This window comes from Somniosus microcephalus, chromosome 3, assembly GCF_052327205.1.
Source record: "Somniosus microcephalus isolate GS21.2 chromosome 3, FLI_Smic_1.0, whole genome shotgun sequence".
In the NCBI taxonomy this organism is placed as follows: domain Eukaryota; kingdom Metazoa; phylum Chordata; class Chondrichthyes; order Squaliformes; family Somniosidae; genus Somniosus; species Somniosus microcephalus.
In genome coordinates, this window is record NC_140989.1 from 212117955 (window position 1) to 212139745 (window position 21791).

The 21791-nt window shown below is 47.7% G+C and overlaps 1 protein-coding gene across 1 annotated transcript in view; it reads right to left on the reverse strand.

Annotated features, from left to right (window-relative positions):
- Positions 1–4793: 4793 nt before the first annotated feature.
- igl4v8 (immunoglobulin light 4 variable 8) overlaps positions 4794–21791 on the reverse strand; it is a 22284-nt gene continuing 5286 nt past the window's right edge. The window contains exons 2-3 of the mRNA XM_085982147.1: positions 11087–11118; positions 4794–6003 (exon numbers count right to left, since the gene is read on the reverse strand). Of these exons, the coding sequence (XP_085838273.1) occupies positions 5675–6003; positions 11087–11118 (361 nt within the window). The 3' untranslated portion in view covers positions 4794–5674. The remainder of the gene's footprint in view (positions 6004–11086; positions 11119–21791) is intronic.

The window sequence follows — 21791 nt, forward strand, 5'->3', positions numbered from 1 at the left end:
AACATTATACCTCTGCCCCATATCATCCGGCGACAAACGGGTTGGCCGAGAGATTTGTCCAAACATTCAAAAAGGCAATAAAGGCCATGAACGACGATCAGATTCCGCTACAGCACAAGGTGGACAATTTCCTAATGGCATATCGAAACGCCGCTCATGCAGTGACTAACCAAAGTCCTGCCATGATGTTTTATAACAGGAGGTTGCGGTCCAGGTTGGACTTGTTAAAACCAAATGTGCAGAGGGAAGTGGAAAACAAACAGTTCCGGCATATTAATAACAAGACCACTCGAAGTTTCGACGTAGGACAACCAGTGTTGGCAAGGGGCTATGGAAACGAAAAATGGCAGTCCGGAACAATTCGGGCCAGACAAGGACCTCTAATGTACACAGTAGATATTGGTAACAATGTGATAAGGCGTCATGCGGATCAACTGGTAGAATCGAGAGCAAGGGTCGAACCCATGGTTGCGACAGAGACAACTGTGAAAGACGTTAATGAACCTGAAGCATCTACCTCGGCAGGGAATGTACCTGAGGATGATAACACCCAATGCATGGGAGACCAACTAGAGGAGTCACCTCAGCAACAGGAATCAGAGACCACTGAAAGGCGTTATCCAAACCGAATCAGAAGGCCTCCTGAGAGACTGAACCTTTGAACTGTTTATACCTGAAGTTATATATGTTATTATGTTATGTTAAATGGGGATATGACTGTTAAGCTAAAAAGGGAGGATTGTGGTGTATGTAACCTGTTCCACCTTAAGAGAACTTAAGCCTGTTCCACCTTAAGAGATGTACTACTTTCTCTGGCTGCTGTATACGTAATACCGGTGGTGACCACCGGTATATAAGCACTGTGTAGTAATATTGTATTTTAGTATAGTCATGACCTCCAACCAGTAAAGACCTGTTGAACTTTAATCTTGTAGTCTGTGTTAGTAATTACAACTAGAACACACAGACTTAACACTAACCACCCTAATGGCTGGTACGAAGATGGTTACGGTCACGGAAGGAGCGTTAATCGCGGCCAGAAATCCTTCCACCACTTCATATAGTTCCCCAAAAGGGAACAGTATGAAGAAACGTACGACGACGACTAACCCTGCACAGACTGACTGAGAATGTTCTCTCTCTCTCTGTACAGACTGACTGAGAATGTTCTCTCTCTCTGTACAGGCTGACTGAAAATGTTCTCTCTCTCTGCACAGACTGACTGAGAATGTTCTCTCTCTCTGCAGAGACTGACTGAGAATGTTCTCTCTCTCTGTACAGACTGACTGAGAATATTCTCTCTCTCTCTGCACAGACTGACTGAGAATGTTCTCTCTCTCTGTACAGACTGACTGAGAATGTTCTCTCTGTACAGACTGACTGAGAATGTTCTCTGTACAGGCTGGCTGAGAATGTTCTCTCTCTCTCTGTACAGACTGACTGAGAATGTTCTCCCTCTCTCTGTACAGACTGACTGAGAATGTTCTCTCTGTACAGACTGACTGAGAATGTTCTCTCTCTCTCTGTACAGACTGACTGAGAATGTTCTCCCTCTCTCTGTACAGACTGACTGAGAATGTTCTCTCTGTACAGACTGACTGAGAATGTTCTCCCTCTCTCTGTACAGACTGACTGAGAATGTTCTCTCTGTACAGACTGACTGAGAATGTTCTCTCTCTCTCTGTACAGACTGACTGAGAATGTTCTCCCTCTCTCTGTACAGACTGACTGAGAATGTTCTCTGTACAGGCTGGCTGAGAATGTTCTCTCTCTCTCTGTACAGACTGACTGAGAATGTTCTCTGTACAGGCTGACTGAGAATGTTCTCTCTCTCTCTGTACAGACTGACTGAGAATGTTCTCTCTCTCTGTACAGACTGACTGAGAATATTCTCTCTCTCTCTGCACAGACTGACTGAGAATGTTCTCTCTCTCTGTACAGACTGACTGAGAATGTTCTCTCTGTACAGACTGACTGAGAATGTTCTCTCTGTACAGACTGACTGAGAATGTTCTCTGTACAGGCTGGCTGAGAATGTTCTCTCTCTCTCTGTACAGACTGACTGAGAATGTTCTCCCTCTCTCTGTACAGACTGACTGAGAATGTTCTCTCTGTACAGACTGACTGAGAATGTTCTCCCTCTCTCTGTACAGACTGACTGAGAATGTTCTCTCTGTACAGACTGACTGAGAATGTTCTCTCTCTCTCTGTACAGACTGACTGAGAATGTTCTCCCTCTCTCTGTACAGACTGACTGAGAATGTTCTCTGTACAGGCTGGCTGAGAATGTTCTCTCTCTCTCTGTACAGACTGACTGAGAATGTTCTCTGTACAGGCTGACTGAGAATGTTCTCTCTCTCTCTGTACAGACTGACTGAGAATGTTCTCTCTCTCTCTGTACAGACTGACTGAGAATGTTCTCTCTCTCTGTACAGACTGACTGAGAATGTTCTCTCTGTACAGACTGACTGAGAATGTTCTCTGTACAGACTGACTGAGAATGTTCTCTCTCTCTCTGTACAGACTGGCAAGAATGTTCTCCCTCTCTCTGTACAGACTGACTGAGAATGTTCTCTCTCTCTCTGTACAGACTGACTGAGAATGTTCTCTCTCTCTCTGTACAGACTGGCAAGAATGTTCTCCCTCTCTCTGTACAGACTGACTGAGAATGTTCTCTCTCTCTCCCATCCTTTCGCCCACATAGATCGAGATGCTTTGCTCAGGTTGGTTCCCGAGCCTCACCGGCACTCACTGGACATATTGTGTACATGCTAAACATTCTGCCTGGATCTTTCCACAGGACTATCCCAACATTCTTCCCTTTCAGTCTTCACAACCTGATGTGTGTGGACTCGACAGAGTAACTGATCAAGGACTCAATTTGCACAATGTATAAAGAACAAATGATCTATCTTGTTTCTTTAATTTTCAGACAGGTTAGATATTAAAATCGTTAAAAATAGGAGAGATTTGATGCTTAACTTGCAGCCTGTTGTCCCGGTGAACAGGTTCCTTTGGTGTTTGTATTTGTCTGTAATTCCGAGCTCCCCCAGCTGTTCACAGTGGTGCAGCCATCCCTGGGGGCAGCTTGTATTTGGAACAATTGTATTTTCAAGAATAACCTAACTCACTGTGGCTTGTGTCTGCCTGTGTTCTGTGACCCGTCCACACTTTGGGCCCTTCAGACTCCTGCACAGGAAGATCCCATTCACTGCTCGTTCACTTCAACGGATCATTCGATTGGCGTCAGTCGTAAGACTCCCCACACAACTTAGAAACTGATAGACTTTGGCCCATTGGCCTCTGGAACCAGGGTCACTTGCCTGACTGACCGGGCCCCTGTATATGCAGCATCTTAACTGACTGACAGCAGTTATTACAGACACACCAACACTGCAGACATCCAATAATCTGAGTTTAACCGAAATAGGGGGAAATAAGCCACTGGAACTTTATAATAACAACCATCACTGATACAGCACCTTTCATCCAGTAAACTGAACAACTGGACTCCACACAACGAAAATCAAACTTCAAGCAGGGAAGGGAGACGAGGTGGGGGAATGAGACAGAAAGCAAACACAGAGTGGGAACTACAGGCAGTACTGGGTAACAGTCACACCCACACTCACACACACCTACAGGCAGTACTGGGTAACAGTCACACCCACACTCACACACGCCTACAGGCAGTACTGGGTAACAGTCACACCCACCAGAGACACGCACCTACAGGCAGTACTGGGTAACAGTCACACCCACACTCTCTCACACCTACAGGCAGTACTGGGCAACAGTCACACCCACACTCAGGGACACGCACCTACAGGCAGTACTGGGTAACAGTCACACTGACACTCGGACACGCACCTACAGGCAGTACTGGGCAACAGTCACACCCACACTCAGGGACACGCACCTACAAGCAGTACTGGGCAACAGTCACACCCACACTCAGGGACACGCACCTACAGGCAGTACTGGGCAACAGTCACACTGACACTCAGGGACATGCACCTACAGGCAGTACTGGGTAACAGTCACACTGACACTCAGGGACACGCACCTACAGGCAGTACTGGGTAACAGTCACACTGACACTCGGACACGCACCTACAGGCAGTACTGGGTAACCGTCACACCCACACTCAGGGACACGCACCTACAGGCAGTACTGGGTAACAGTCACACTGACACTCGGACACGCACCTACAGGCAGTACTGGGTAACAGTCACACTGACACTCAGGGACACGTACCTACAGGTGGTACTGGGTAACAGTCAGACTGACACTCAGGGACATGTACACAGTTGATACCCTGACCACGGCTCTCTTAAGGTGAGGCCTCAGTCGGTGCAGTTTTGTGCTGTTGCCACGAGCCAGACGTTAAGCAGAGAGAAAGCAACATTGTGACTGTGGCCTCCTGCCCCGAGATTGCCCCAAGCTCATTTCAGGTATTACCCAGCAGTCAGCACAGATAGCAGAGTGCGATCCCACCAGCTGGGGCTGCACCAACACCTCCAGTGTGCAGAGTGAGAGCGAACGCTCAGACTGTGAGGATTTAATCTCAGCAGCTTTCAGTTTCTTTGTTTTTAATCTTGTACACTCCAGGGATTCGAGGGTAAAACTGATCATTTCAAAGTGATTGATAAGTGGCTTCGAATCAAATCTTCTGCTGATGTGCCATTGATTGACAGCCTAACCAGCCAATCAGGAGAGCCACTTGCTGAAATGCAGCCAATCCAGCTGCTGGGGCAGTGGGACATTTCCAAAGCACTTGCGAGACATATACTGAATATTCTTAACGTTTATTACCTTTTACAGACTTACATTTACAGAAAAAAGACTGGAATAAACAGCCAAGCGAGAGGAAGCTGGAGACATTCACAGGGAGAATGGAGCTTTATTAAAATGGTTCTGGAGATTTTCTCAACACCATGAGAATCCTGTCCCTTGAAACGGGGACAAAACCTTAAATTGTAACAGCAGGGTGAGCAGGAAGGAGGTCTGGTTACTGAAGCGGGGACTTTGGAGTTTCACGTTAATTTTACTCAGCTGACGGACTTCAGTATCTTAGAGAAATTTTACTTGGTATCACGAGTCAACACTGTCCCATCAAACTATCCCAGGGCAGGTACAGCACGGGTTAGATACAGGGTAAAGCTCCCTCTACACTGTCCCATCAAACACTCCCAGGGCAGGTACAGCACGGGTTAGATACAGGGTAAAGCTCCCTCTACACTGTCCCATCAAACACCCCCAGGGCAGGTACAGCACGGGTTAGATACAGAGCAAAGCTCCCTCTACACTGTCCCATCAAACACCCCCAGGGCAGGTACAGCACAGGTTAGATACAGAGTAAAGCTCCCTCTACACTGTCCCATCAAACACTCCCAGGGCAGGTACAGCACGGGTTAGATACAGAGTAAAGCTCTCTCTATACTGTCCCATCAAACACCCCCAGGGCAGGTACAGCACGGGTTAGATACAGAGCAAAGCTCCCTCTACACTGCCCCAAGAGTGTGCCTTAACCCCTGACCCTCAGAAGCTTTCCCTGACCCAGTCATCAGAAGGAAGCGAGTGGAAATGCAGTGCTGACAATGACCTTTGTCCTCCCGGCTCACCCCTGCTATATTTAAAGTTGTGCCTCCTCTGTGGACTGTCTCTAACACTCTACGCACATTCTGCTCTGCTGACGCTCTTGCTGAGGGGCGAGGAGAGGGTCTCGTGCGTGAGCGCGCAGGAGAAGCTGGCGTTGGACTCCCAGTCGGAGCCAGAGAGGGTCAGCAGGCTGCTGACGCTGTAGGTGTTGTCCGAAGCTCGTAGGTAGTCGCTGGTCTGAACCCCGGCCGAAATGATCGCCCCGTCCTTCTTCCACTCCACCCCCACGGCATCGGGGTAGAAGTGATCAGCGAGGCACACCAGGGTGGCAGTGCCCTTGGTCGTGACCTCCTCTGGGGAGGGGGGCAGCAGGGTCAGCGTGGGTTGACTCTTCCCTCGGCCTGAAAGAGAGGAGAAGGGCTGTTAATGGGTGTATATTTGTGCATTCTGTGCATATATTTGTGTGTGTGTGTGTCTGTGGGTGTTTCCGTCTGTGGATAATTCACATCTGATAACCGAGAGCTGGGTCGATGAACTCCTGGTTAGCGATGAACCATTAGACACGAGCATCACTAATTCTTAATTTGCTTCTTTTTGTCTCGCTTAAGATTAATCTAAATATAAATGTGTTTGATGTTAAGGTGGTTAAATCATATTAGAGTGTTCTATAAACATCTGCAGTGAAGGGTTGCCACAAATTCAGCCATGAAATGGTTAATAGTACGAGTACTTAAAGACTCAGGGTCCCTTTAAGATGGTGTTACCCTGGCAGGAAGCTCCAACTATAGATCAGTTGATGCGAAGGAAACAGGCTCAGCATTAAGAAACCTCAGATCACACACAGATCGGGAGAACTTTATCCGAGAACACTGGAGCAGACTTGTATCACCACACTTTAGAAAAGCTTCATGTTGGTATCGGTGCAGGAGGCTCTGGATTTCAGTTAAAACCTTGCCACCCAGCACTGGGTGAGGTCAAGGGTGAGGCTACAAGTGGCATCAGTGTACCGGGGTCAGGCAGGGTCACTGCTCCCAATTAACCCCTGACCTCCTGGAAGGTGAGAGTGCGCGGAGAATGGGTGAGGGTCAGGATCAGGACCCTCCCACTTCAAACAAAGAAAGAATTGCATTTATATAGCGCCTTTTACAACCTCAGGACGTCCCAAGGTGCTTTACAGCCAATTGCACAGAGCGAGCTCCCAGACAGCAATGAGACAATGACCAGATCATCTGTTTTAACGATGTTGGTTGAGGGATAATTATTGGCCAGGACACTGGGAAGAACCTCCTTGCTCTTCAAATAGTGACCATGAGATCTTTCATGTCCAGCTGAGAGGGTAGACGGGGCCTCGGTTTAACGTCTCATCTGAAAGACGGCACCTCCAACAAAGGGATGATATGTTAGAAGGATCATCAAATGAGGCCATATGGGTTGAACTGAAGAACAAATTAGAGGCAATCACACTGCTGGGAGTGTATTATAGACCCCCAAATAGTCAGAGGGAGATAGAAGAATAAATATATAGGCAAATTTCTGAGAAGTGCAAAAACAACAGGGCAGTAATAGTAGGGGATTTCAACAACCCTGACATTAACAGGGAAAGAATCAGTGTGAAAGGTATAGAGGGCGCAGAATTCTTAAAATGCATTCAGAACTTTTTTAGCCAGTACATAGCATGCCCAACAAGAGAGGGGCGGTTCTGGACTTGGTTTTAGGGAATGAAGCTGGGCAGGTACAAGGGGTATCAGTGGGAGAGCATAATTCAGTTAGAGATAGCATAGTTATGGAAAAGGACAAAGATAGACCAGGAGTAAAAGTTCTCGATGGGGGAAAGGCCAATTTTACTAAGCTGAGATGTGATTTAGCAAAAGTGGGCTGGAAACAGTTACTTGAAGGTAAATCAGTGTCATAGCATTCAAGGAGGAGATAGTGAGGGTTCAGAGTAAATATGTTCCCAGAAAGGAAAAGGTTGGGACTCCCAAATCTCGAGCCCCCTGTATGTCAAGGGACATACAGTGTAAAAAAAGACAAAAAAAGGAAACTTATGACAGATACCGAGAGCTAAATATTGCAGAAAGCCTAGAGGAGTATTGAAAGTGTAGGGGTGAAATTAAAAAGGAAATTAGGAATGCAAAGAGAGGGCATGAAAAAATATTGGCAATTAAAATGAAGGAAAACCCAAAGATATCTTATAAATACATAAAGAACAAGAGGATAACTAAAGGAAGAGTAGGGCCTATTAGAGACCAAAAAGTAACCTGTACCGGGAGGTGGAAGATGATGGTATTTTTCTTAATAAATGCTTTGTGCCTGTCTTCACAAAAGAGAGGGACGATGCAGACATTGTAGTTGAGGAGGAGTGTGAAATATTAGATGAGATAAACACAGTGAGAGAGGAAGTATTAAGGGGTTTAGCATCTTTGAAAGGAGATAAATCGTCAGACCCGAATGAAATATATCCCAGGCTGTTAAGAGAAGCAAGGAAGGAAATAGCGGAGGCTCTAATCATCATTTTCCAACCTTCTCTGGCTAACTCGGGCTGGGAAAATTATTGAAAAAATTTCTGAGGGACATTATTAATCGTCATTTAGAAAGGGACGGATTAATCAAGGACAGTCAGCATGGATTTGTTAAGGGAAGGTCGTGTCTGACTAAATAGATTGAATTTTTGAGGAGGTAACAAGGAGGGTCGATGAGGGTAGTGCGTTTGATGTAGTTTACATGGATTTTAGCAAGGCTTTTGGCAAGGTTCAACATGGGAGAAAAATAAAAGCCCATGGGATCCAAGGGAAAGTGACAAGTTGGATCCAAAATTAGCTCAATGGCAGGAAGCAAAGGGTAATGGTCGAGGGGTGTTTTTGTGACTGGCAGGCTGTTTCCAGTGGGGTTCCGCAGGGCTCAGTACTAAGTCCCTTGCCTTTTGTGATATATATCAATGATTTAGACTTCAACATAGGGGGCATGATTGCAGATGATACAAAAATTGCCCGTGTGGTTGATAGTGAGGAAGAAAGCTGTAGACTGCAGGAAGATATCAATGGACTGGTCAGGTGGGCAGAAAAGTGGCAAATGGAATTCAATCTGGAGGAGTGTGAGGTAATGCATTTGGATGGGCTAACAATGCAAGGGAATACACAATAAATGGTAGGACACTGAGAAGTGTAAAGGAACAGAGGGACCTTGGAACACATGTCCACAGATCCCTGAAGATAGTACGACATATAGATAAGATGGTTAAGAAGGCATACTAGATACTTTCCTTTATTAGTCGCGGCAGAGAATGTAAGAGCAGGTAAGAATGTAAGAGCTTGAACTGTATAAAACACGAGCTAGGCCACAGCTGGAATACTGCGTGCAGTTCTGGTCACCACATTACATGAAAGATGTGATTGCACTAGAGAGGGTACAGAGGAGATTTACAAGGATGTTGCCTGGGCTGGAGAATTTTAGCGATGAGGAAAGATTGGATAGGCTGGGTTTGGCTTTTTTGGAGCGGTGGAGGCTGAGGGGAGATTTATTTGATGTGTATAAAATTATCAGGGGCCTTTATAGAGTGGATAGGAAGGACCTTTTTCCCTTAGCAGAGAGGTCAATAACCAGGGGGCATAGATTTAAAGTAATTGGTAGACGGATTGGAGGGGAGTTGAGGAGAACTTTTTTCACCCAGAGGGTGGTGGGGGTTTGGGTCTCACTACCTGAAAGGGTGGTAGAGGCAGAAACCCGCATCACATTTAAGTAGTACTTGGATATGCACTTGAATTTCCGTAACCTACAGGGCTACGGACCAAGAGCTGGAAAGTGGGATTAGGCTGGATAGCTCTTTTTCAGCCGGCACAGACACGATGGGCCGAATGGTGTCAGCTGTGGCTCAGTTGGTAGCACCCTCGCCCCTGAGACAGAGGTTGTGGGTTCAAATCCCACTCCAGAGACTTGAGCATGAAAATATCTAGGCTGACACTCCAGTGTGTTGCTGAGGGAGTGCTGCACTGTCAGAGGTGCCGTCTTTCAGATGAGACGTTAAACCGAGGCCCCGTTTGCTCTCTCAGGTGGACGTAAAAGATCCCCTGGCACTATTTTGAAGAAGAGCAGGGGAGTTACCCCCGGTGTCCTGGCCAATATTTATCCCTCAACCAACATCACTAAAACAGATTATCTGGTCATTATCACATTACTGTTTGTGGGATCTTGCTGTGTGCAAATTGGCTGCCACAGTTCCTACATTACAACAGTGATTACACTTCAAAAAGCACTTCATTGGCTGTACAGCACTTTGAGAAGTCTGGTGGTCGTGAAAGGCGCTATATAAATGCAAGTCTTACTTTCTTTTCTCAGAGGTGAGCGTGCGACCCACTGAGGCAGGGCTGACTCCTCATGGTCGAATAGCCTGCCACGCTCACACTCGGAGGAATGACCCCACTTGGGGAGGGGAGATGTGCCCCAGCCAGAGCTAGTGCCTTGAGGACAGAGATGGGGAAGCCTGTGGTCTGGAGGGCTGACATTGAACCAGTCGATGGAAGGGGCTGAGCCCGGTTACCCGTAAGAACCTCGGAAGTCGATGGGGAAAGTGGGAGGTGCACTCGTGGAACACCCTTTGTTGCTGCTGAAACTCTTGCTGTCTGCTCAGTCCCGTGTAATAAACACGCAGACAAATCAGACCAAGATTAGTCAGTTTTCTGGGGTTGTTCTGCTGGGCTCGGGTCTGATCAACGGGGGAATGGTGTGAGCCCCAGTTAATAAAAGGAAAAGAGAAAGTAAAGAAAGAGCTGCATTTATATAGCGCCTTTCACAACCTCAGGACATCCCAAAGCGCTTCACAGCCAATGAAGTACTTTTTAAAGCGCAGTCACTGTTGTAATGCAGGGAAACATGGCAACCAATTTGCGCACAGCAAGCTCCCACAAACAGCAATGAGATATGTAATCATTTTTAGCGATGTTGGTTGAGGGATAAATATCGGCCTGAACTCGACCCACAGGAAAAGCAACTGAGAGTCTCCCCAAAGCCCTGGAACACTGAAGCCACTGGATTGCGAGCCCTGCTGTGCCTGTTTGTGATCAGAACTTGGACAGGAGATAACCGGGGACTGGACAGATCCGAGTTAAAGCTGGGGGAGGCGGGACCTCAGTGTCTCACTGCACTGAAGCTGAGCTCAGTTATAATCAGAGACTGCGACAGGGGCACAGACTGCCCAGAGCTCACACCACACTCTGCCCGTCTCTCTCACACTCAGACTGGCAGGAGGCCAGTGCGTGATTTCGGTGGATGGTGCAGGGATGTGACCAGTCTGCAAAACTCCAGCTCTCCTCTACACGGTCGGTAACAGTTAGTTACTTATAGTTTGCTGCTTGAAGGGGGATTGTAACTAAAGAATTAACCATTTCATTCACTGCTGCTCCCCACTAACACCTTCGCACATTCAGCATTTATGTCTGAGAAAGTTTCAGTATTTAAAGTGTTAATAACGGAGGATTGGGGTTTACTTACTCAGTCTGAGCTTGGTTCCTTTACCGAACGTAAGCCACAGTGACAGCTGCCAGTGCAGGAGCTGTACAATATCCTCCGCTCCCTGGTTCACTCACTCAGTCACTCTCAGCCTCGCTCTGTCTCTCGCCGTCTCGGTCTGTGTCTGTGTGTCTCTGTTTCTGTGTGTGTGTCTCTGTCTGTCTGTATGTGTCTCTGTCTGTCTGTATGTGTCTCTCTCTGTGTGTCTCTGTCTCTCTGTGTGTCTCTCTGTGTGTCTCGGTGTGTGTGTGGCTCTCTCTCTCATGCTCTTATTATGTTTCTCTCTCATGGTGTCTCACTCTGCCTATCTCTCTCTCACTCTCTCTCTCACTCCCTCTCTTACTCCCTCTTTCTCTCTCTCTTACTCCCCCCCTCTCACTCCCTCTCTCACACTCCCTCTCTCTCCCTCCCTCTCTCCCTCCCTCTCTCTCTCTCACTCCCTCCCTCTCTGTCTCCCTCCCTCTCTCACTCACTCTCTCTTTCTCCCCCTCACTCTCTCCCTCTCTCTCCCTCTCTCAATTCAATTCAATTCAATTAATTTTTTCAATTAAAATCGCTTTATTGGCATGACAAGGTACATCTTATGTTGCCAAAGCAACGAAAAACATTTATGGTTGAACACATAAACACAGATCTATCCATACAGTGTATAAACAGATATATCCCTGAGTGTATAAATATACATTCATATAATTTGTATATACTCTTTTCTTAGATTTAATGGTTGTCCCTCTGTTTATGGCAAGCTGTAACATAGTGTGCCGCTAAGGTTACACAATTTCTCTCTTCCCCCTCGTCATTCAAATTTCTGAATTCCGGGCATATTTTTGTGAATTTTGGGTAGATATTCTCCCTTATGCCCTGATATTTTCTACAAGCTGTGAGGAAGTGCATCTCTGTCTCCACCACTCACTTCCACTCTCACTCCCTCTCTCTCTCTCCCTCTCTCACTCCCTGTCTCTCACTCACTCCCTCTCACTCTCTCTCGCACTCCCTCTTTCTCTCACTCCCTCTCTCTCTCCCTCCCACTCCCTCTCTCTCTCCCTCCCTCTCGCTCTCACTCCTTCTCTCCCTCCCTCTCTCTCTCACTCCCTCTCTCCCTCCCTCTTTCTCGCCCTCCCTGTCTCTCCCTCTCCCTCTCTCTCTCACTTCCTCTCTCTCTCCCCCTCTGACTCCATCTCTCACTCCCTCCCTCTCTCTCTCATTCCCTCTCACTCACTCTCTCTCTCGCGCCTTCTCTCACTCCTTCTCTCTCTCCCCCTCTCTCACGTCCTCTCTCTCTCATTCCCTCTCTCACCACCTCTCTCTCACTTCCTCTCTCTCCCCCTCTGACTCCATCTCTCTCTCTCCCTCCCTCTCTCACTCCCACTCCCTCTTTCACTCCCTCTCTCACTCCCTCTTTCTCTCTCTCTTACTCCCTCCCTCTCACTCCCTCTCTCTCTCACACTCTCTCTCTCTCACTCCCTCCCTCCCTCTCTCACTCCCTCCCTCCCTCCCTCCCTCCCTCTATCCCTCTCTCTCTCACTCCCTCTCTCTCACCCCCTCTCTCACACTCCTCCCTTTCACTCCCTCTCTCTCTCACACCCTCTCTGTCTCTCTCTCCCCCCCTCTCTCTCTCTCCCTCTCTCACTTCCACTCTCACTCCCCCTCTCTCTCTCTCTCTCACTTCCTCTCTCTCTCATTCCCTCTCTCTCACTCTCTCTCTCACTCCCTCTTGTTGGATTGGTGGTTCAGTGGATATGCTATTATTAAATAATCACACGGGTGCGGTACATTAACAAATAACAGGTCTTTACTGGAGGAGGGTAGTCTCTAGACTGGGGGTACAGAGGCATGCGCAAAGCTTATATACCGGTGTGGTCACTGCCGGTACTACAGTATACAGGAGCTGTGAAAGTAGTTCTGACTTAAAGGCACATACACTACAATTCCTCCCCTTTTAGATTAGTAATACCCCTAATATTCAAATAACAATTAACATTTCAACATGTACATTAAACAACAAAAGTCCATTTATAGATTCAGTCTTTGGGGCGGCTTCCTGACCCTTTTGGGATAGCGCCTTTCCGGAGGTTCTTGTTCTTGGTGCATCGGGTAGTTCATCGGGTTCCACTGCTACTGGGTCTGAAGTAGATGCTACCGGTATGTCGGGTTCATCCCCAGGTACTCGAGACATGGGGTTGACGCGTTCCTGTGATGCTAAGATCTGATCGACGTGGCGCCTCACAATGTTCTCCCCGACATCCACTGTGTACATTAATGGCTCCTGCCTTGTACATATCGTTCCGGGTTGCCATTTCTCTGTTCGATAGTCACGGGCCAAGACTGGTTGCCCTACATTGAAGCTCCTTGTCAGCTTCTCATTGATGTGCTGGAATTGTTTGTCCTCAACATTTCTTCGCACATTTGGTCTGAGCAAGTCCAGACGAGATCTCAACCTTCGGTTAAAGAACATCATGGCTGGGGTCTGGTTGGTAACTGCATGTGTCGCGTTTCGGTAGGCTAATAAGAAATTGTCCATCTTATGCTGTAGTGGAATTTCATCGTCGCACATGGCCTTTGTTAAATCTGTGAGTTGTTCAAGTAATTAATACTCAGACTTAATCAGTAACAATAAAACAGGTCTTTACTGGTTGGAGGTAGGGACTATACGTAGATCTTTACTTCATGCCCACAGGCGGGAACTGAGGGGAGATCAGTACCCACAGTACTATTTATACCCCTATGGCCAGGAGTGGTACTGCGTATCACTACGCCCTACAAGTAGTGCAGTCCTGTCCATAGGTTCAAAGTAGCACACATATTACATACACAACATTCCTCCCTTCCTAGCTTTACAGTCATCTCCCCATTTAACATAACGTAATAACATATATACATATATAACTTCAGGTTTACATAACAGAATAACATAGATACATAGATAACTTCATGTCAAAACAGATCACAGATTCAGTCTCTGCGGAAAACAGTTCACAGATTCAATCTCTGTGGTGTAGTCGGTTCACGTTGCTGGAGTGACTCATTCAATAGTCCTTCCATGGATTTAACAGTTTGAACTTCCGAACTGAATTGGCTCCGTTCGGAGGGACCACGTGTGTGATCTGGTAGAGGTGATAATGGTTCAGATGGGTCATCTTCTGTTTTTACTTTTCCTTTTCTGCTTCTTGGAGACTCTCTGGGCTCCATTGTCAGCTGCCACAGCTGCCAGCTGCATGCGCAGTTCCTCCTTCTCTTCCTCCTGTTTCCGTTGTAGAGCCAGCGTCTCCCGATGTTCCGTAGACTTTTGGTGCTCCTCCATGATTTCTGCACTTTGGGAGTCGAAGTTACAAGCTGGGCAGGACAGGACATCGTAATATTCGGTGTCGTCCACCAGGTCATAGTAATATTCGGTGTCGTCCTGAGCTAGACCAGTGAGAGGGTCGTCTATTTCCTCCATACCCAGCTGGACGTTAGCCAGCTCTTGTTCCAAATCCAGACATCTTTCCTGAAGAGACTTCTTCATGTGTACCTCTGCATCCAGCTTTTTCTGGGCTTTCAGCAAGTCGTTTACTAGTGACCTCATTTGTGATTTTAATACTTCAACTTCCTTTGGAGATTGATTGATCGGACTATGCAATCCCTCTACCGGAGCAGCTGTTTCAGCGGTCTGTTGTTCTACGTTGACGTGAGTCAGCGTACTTTTGGCATCCAAGGGCTGCTCTGTTGCAGTCATCTCAGTCTGTGTTGCCACCTCAGCTCTTCCAATAACCTTTGAGAGCTCCGAACCCCTTTCGTTTGAATATTGAAGTTCGTGTTCAAGTTTTTCCCATTTCAGAGTCCTGTCCTTCAGCATATGCAGGAGTTGGCTGACCGTTAACTCCTCTGACATCAGACGTTTTGTGTGCTCCTGTTCCATTTTCTCCATCAGCTGCTTCTGTTGTCTTTCCAGATTCTCCAACTCTATATCAAAGAACTCTTTCGTTGCATTCAACTCTTGCTCACAACGGCGAAGCATTTGTTCTAATTGCCGTTGTAGTTTGAAATGGAGTTGAGTTCGAGCCCGGTGTCCCTCAGAAATGGGCACATCAGTAGACTTGCCAGACTCAGAATCCACAGTTAAACTATGTTGTTGTTGCTCAGTGGAATTCTGTGCTGAAACTTTGTCTTTTGCACCTGAGTTGGGCTTACCATCATCCGTTCCAGAGTCTGGGCCGACTATCTTCACCGAGTTCTCACTCGTTATTGTTTGTAGGAAATGCCAGTCCATATTCATTTTCCTAATCCACTCCCGTCCTAGTAGTGGAGGACCTCCTTCAGATATCACATATAAGTCCATTATTTGACTGTCTTCGCCCTTGTGGACCACTGCAACCTCTATTTTCCCGATGGGGTACACTCTTTGCCCCGTGTATGTTTCCAATATAATCCCCGTATCCTGTAGGGGAATATGTTGGAATAACTTTCCGTAATCTTTCTTATTTATGACCGTCAATGCCGATCCAGTGTCCAATTCCAGTTTTACTTGGACTCCTTCTATCTGAAGAGTGACCCAAATTGTCTGGAGGTCTGCACCCTTACCAGCGTTGAGTACTCTTAAGCTAGCCAGTTCATTACTGCTAGCGTCTGAATCAGACTCCTGTTCGGTCACCTTGTGTACCTTTGCGTATTTTCCTTGCGGTGACTTCTTGTTGCTGGTCTTCTTCGCTGACCTGCATACTCTAGCTATATGTCCAAGCCTACCACAAGTTCTACATTCTTGGTTTTTAAACCAACACTGGTTCTGATCATGCGTTGTCTTTCCACAACGATAACATTTGCCAGAACTCACACCCAATTTGTGTGCACTGAGCTCCGGTGACCGTAGCTGCATTACTGCCGTGCCTCTCGCTGCGGCTTCGTGTGCTGCTGCCATAGTGACCGCCTTCTCAAGCGTCAGCTCATTCTCCTCGAGCAGTCGCTTTTGTGTATCCTGTTTAAATAAACCACACACAAATTTGTCTCGAAGTGCCTCTGTCAGTCCCGTTCCAAACTGGCAATATTTCGCTAATTTACGCAATTCCAGCAAATAATCAGCATTGCTTTCATGCTGTAGCTGCCTTCTGTCGTAAAATTTAAATCGTTCCGCTAGCATCAGCGGCGTGGGGTTTAGATGATCTTTCAGGACAGTAACAATCTCATCGAACGTCTTATCCGCCGGTTCATCTGGTGATAACAGGTGTTTCAATTGCCCGTATGTCTTCGCACCCATTAAATTTAATAATGTTAGAGCTTTATCTTGGTCACGAATTTTATTGGCCTTACAATAATTTTTTACTCTTTCAACATATATGGCCCAATCTTCGAGGTCACTATCAAAGGTGCTAATATTCCCGTGTTTAGGCATTGTAGATTTGCAATTTCTCAGATTTTTTTTTTTACTGCTATCCAAGATGGCGGCTTCCCGCTCTTGCCGTCGTCCTCCGCCCACAAAATGGTGGTTTTCCCGCGCTTGGCGGTCTTCACCCGTCCCCCAACGCCGTCTCCCTTCAGCCCCCGAGTGCGGCCCTTATCTTCGCCGCGATCGCCCGAGTGCGGCCCTTATCAGCGGATGCGATCGCTGGATCGCGAAGCAGCTCTCGGCTCTTATCAGGAGATGCGATCGCTCCGTTGAAACGCCTCCCGCTCGAAGCGGCTCTCGCGCCCTATTCCTCCAGCTCCCCCAGCCCCGTTCGTGCGGCCAACGCGGTCGACTGCCTGTCGCGTCGCTGCCCGGCTCAGACAACGGCTTACCCACCACCAAGCTGGAGAAGAAGCTGACGGTCGCCGATGGAGGCTCCGAGGTCAGGATGTCTTCCAGTGGGGTGGAGAGGGTGGAAACCTCTCTGCAACGTCCTGGCTGTGGACGAAGCTGCCGTGGAGTGACTGCCGCAGGGTCCGAATCAGACTCGTCGCCAGTGTTAAATCTGTGAGTTGTTCAAGTAATTAATACTCAGACTTAATCAGTAACAATAAAACAGGTCTTTACTGGTTGGAGGTAGGGACTATACGTAGATCTTTACTTCATGCCCACAGGCGGGAACTGAGGGGAGATCAGTACCCACAGTACTATTTATACCCCTATGGCCAGGAGTGGTACTGCGTATCACTACGCCCTACAAGTAGTGCAGTCCTGTCCATAGGTTCAAAGTAGCACACATATTACATACACAACAGCCTTTATCGCCTTCTTAAAGGTTTGTACAAACCTCTCAGCCAATCCATTTGTGGCTGGATGATACGGGGCGGTTGTGTAATGCCTTACCCCATTCCTTCTCATAAATTTTTGGAACTCGTCGGACACAAACTGTGGTCCATTAACAGAGCAAATCTGCTCTGGCAAACCGTTTCTGGCAAATATGGTCCGTAGGACTGCAATCGTTTTCTGTGTAGTGGTTGAAGACATCTTTATCACCTCAGGCCACTTTGAATGAGCATCCACTGCTATCAAGAACATTGAGTCCATGAATGGACCAGCAAAATCAATATGCACCCATTGCCATGGAGAGGAGGGCCACTCCCATGGGTGTAGAGGGGCACGTGGTGGTGCATTTTGGACCTTCTGGCATCCTAAGCAGCTCTTAGTTAGGTCTTTGATTTGTTGCTCGATTCCCGGCCACCACACATAAGCCCTATCAAGGCTTTTCATTTTCACTCCCCCCAGATGACCTTCATGTAGCTCATTTAGCACTCTCTCCACTTGGGTGGAATCGCCACTCTGGATCCACACATCACTGTCCCCTGGCATACTGACAGCTGTTCTCTTCTGGATGAGAATGCTGGCAACAGTGAGTCGCCATGTGTTGGCCATCCCCTCACTGTCAATTCATATACCCGTGACAGCGTCGGATCATTGCGGGTCTCCTTCTCTATATCCGCGTTTGTTACTGGCAATCGTTCAATTATTGATGAATAAAATATCTCGATAGGGTCCACCGCTGGTGCTTCCTCCACAGTAGGCAGTGGCAGGTGCGATAGCCCATCAGCGTTCCCATGCTGTTTCGTGCCTTTATATTCTATTTCATATTGATTCGCCCCTAGAAACAGGGACCATCTTTGTAACCGTTGTGCAGTCATCACTGGAACGCCCTTCTTAGGATTAAAGATGGAGACAAGTGGTTGGTGGTCAGTCAGCAAGGTGTACTTCTGCCCATGCAGATAGTGGTTGAATTTTTTTACTCCCCATACTAGGCTGAGAGCCTCCCTGTCAATCTGGGCATAGTTGCGCTCGGCTGAGGTTAGTGACCGAGACGCAAAGGCTACTGGCCTCTCCAACCCGTCTGGGAATTTGTGCGACAGCACCGCTCCAATACCATAGGGTGATGCATCACATGCCAAACGAATTGGTAGTACTGGGTTGAAATGGGCCAACACCTCTTTTGATGTGATCAATTCTTTACACTTCTGGAAAGCTCGTCTACGTTCGTCATCCCATTTCCATGGTACCCCTGTTTGCAGTAGGGTGTTCAGCGGGTGTAATACCGTAGGCAAATTTGGTAAGAACTTGTGGTAGTAGTTTACCAGCCCGAGGAACGACCTCAGTTGTGACACATTTTCCAGTGCTGGAGCCTTGACTACTGCCTCAATCTTGTCAGGGGACTTATGTAACCTCTCTTCATCGATGACGTGGCCACAATACGAGATCTGTTTCTGAAAAAACTCGCACTTGTGGCGATTAGCTCGTAGCCCATACTCCTTTAGTCTGGTGAGCACCTTCTCCAAGTTGACGAGGTGATCCCCGTCATTTTCGCCCGTGACCAAGATGTCGGCCAAATAACACTGGGTCCCTGGAATCCCTTGCAGGACCTGATCCATCGCCCTTTGCCAGATAGCCGGAGCCGAGGCTACTCCAAACACCAGCCGGTTGTATTGATAGAGACCTTTATGAGTGTTGATCGTAAGGTAATGTTTCGAAGCTTCTTCTACCTCCATTTGCAAGTACGCCTGGGCTAGATCAATTTTGGTGAAGCGTTTACCTCCAGATAGCGAGGCGAAAATATCCTCAATTCGTGGAAGCGGATATTGCACCGTGTGAAGGACTGGGTTCACTGCCACCTTAAAATCCCCATAGATGCGGACCTTCTTTGGTTCCCCAGGCGTATTACTCAACGACCTCTTCATTACAGGAACGATGGGTGTAGCCCACTCGCTCCAGTCCACTTTGGACAGTACTCCTGAACGTTCCAACCCTTCCAGCTCTGCTTCAACGGCTGGTCTGATCGCATAAGGCACTGGTCTGGCCTTCAGAAACTTTGTGCTTGCATTTTCCTCTATTTTAATCGTTGCTGTTATTCCTTTTAGTGTTCCTAGTCCCTCCTGGAACACTTCTTTTGCGTCAGTTAGCATTTTTGACAGTCGTCCAGGTGTGACGTCGTCATCCTTTTTGGCCTCAATCTTCAGTGCCTGTATGGAATGCCAATCTAATTGTATCTTCCGGATCCATTCACGTCCTAGCAGTGGTGGTCCTCCATTTGGCAATACATATGTATCCATTTTAGGTATTTCCTGGCCTTTACATGTCACTTTCACCCTTATTTTTACTTTGGGGTAGACTTTTTGCCCCGTATACGTCTTCAAGACAATCTCTGTAGCTTTCAAGGGTATGTGTGAAAATAGCCGCTTGTAGTCTCTTTGATTTATGACTGTTAGAGCTGACCCTATGTCCAATTCCATTTCCACTTGGACTCCGTCTATCTTGAGTGTAACCCAGATAGTCTGGTGATCCTCTATTTCTGTTACCTTATGTAGTTTCAGACAACCCAGCGCCTTGCTTCCGGAGTCTGTGTCACTTTTCTGTTCGTCTGAACCACTGTCCATCACCTGGTGTACCTTTTTGTACTTCTCCTGTGGAGATTTCTTACTGTTGGTTTTCTTCCCAGACCTGCAGACTCTTGCTATGTACCCTGCTTTCCCACACTGTCTGCACACTTGGTCCTTGAACCAACAATCTTTCTGGTCATGTGTTGTTCTGCCGCAGCGATAGCACTTCCCTGTTCCATAGGACATTTCATTGGTGCCATATTCTTGCGGTTTCCGTTGTATCTCTGCAGCGCCCCTTGCGGCTGCTTCGTGTGATACTGCCATACTGAAAGCTTTGTACAGCGTAAGGTCTTTTTCTGATAGAAGCCGTTTCTGGGTTCCTTCACTTTGTAGCCCACACACAAACTTGTTCCTTAACGTATCTGCTGGTCCCGCTCCAAACTGGCAGTGTTTCGATAGCTTGCGCAGTTCCGTTATGTACTCAGCATTGCTTTCGTCTTTGTGTTGGTTCCTTTTATGGAACTTAAATCGTTCTGCTATCAGCAGCGGTGTGGGGTTTAAGTGGTCCTGTAGGGTTTCTACTATGCTTTCAAAATTCTTGTTTACTGGCTTCTCTGGGGTTATTCTCTGTCGTGCCAGATGGAATCGAAAGCCTTCTGGAAATCTATAAAGCAGGCAAAAATTTTGCTTTTGTTTTGATGAACATGTTTGTCAATTAGGGTCTGTAGGGTGAAGATATGATCTGATGTTCTATAGTTTGGTAGGAATCCAATTTTGCTTTTACTCAAGACATTGTGCTCCTCAAGGAAGTTTATAAGTCTTTTGTTTATGATACTACAGAATACCTTCCCCAGGTTACTGTTGCTCTTTCTCTCTCTCACGCTCTTTCTCTCTCTCATTCCCTCTATCTCTCTCTCTCCCTCACTTCCTCTCTCACTCCCTCTTTCTCTCTCACTCCCTCTGTCACTCCCTCTCTCTCACTCCCTCATTCCCTCTCCCTCCCTCTCTCTCACTCCCTCTTTCTCTCTCTCCCTCCCTCTGTCACTCCCTCTCTCTCACACTCCCTCCCTCTCACACTCCAGCTCTCTCACTCTCTCTCACTTTCTCTCTCCCCCACACTCTCTTTCTCTCTCACCCCCTCTCTCACTCCCTGTCTCTCTCTCTCCCACCCTCTCTTTCTCTCTCTCACTCCCTCTGTCACTCCCTCTCTCTCTCACTCCCTCCCTCTCACATTCCCTTTCTCACTCCCTCAATCTCTGCCACTCTCTTTCTCTCTCTCACTCCCTCTCTCACCCCATCTCTCTCACTCCCTCACTCTCTCTCTCCCTCACTCTCCCTCTCTCTCTCTCTCTCACTCCCTCTCTCTCTCCCTCCATCTCTCAATCCCTCTCTATCCCTCCCTCCCTTTCTCAATCCATCTCTCTCCCCCCTCTCTCTCACTCCCTCTCTCACTCTCTCCCCCCGCTCTCTCACTCGCTCTCACTCCCTCCCTCACCTTCCCTCTCCCTCCCTCTCTCTTTCCTTCCCTTGCTCTCTCACTCCCTCTCTCCCTCCCTCTCTCTCTCACTCCCCATCCCTCTCCCTCCCTCTCTCCCTCCCTCTCTCTCCCTCACCCTCTCTCCCTCTCTCTCTCACTCCCTCCCTCTCTCCCTCCCTCCCTCTCTCATTCCCTCTCACTAACTCATTCTCTTTCTCTCTCACTCTCCCTCTCTCACTCCCCCTCTCACTCCCTCTCTCACTCCCTCTCACTCCCTCTCTCTCTCTCTCTCCCTCTCTCTCTCTCCCCCTCTCACTCCCTCTCTCACTCCCTCTCACTCACTCTCTCTCTCTCACTCTCCCTCTCTCTCTCACTCCCTTCCTCTCTCTCTCTCTCATTCTCCCTCTCTTTCTCTCTCACTCCCTCTCTCATATCCCTCTCTCTCCCTCTCTC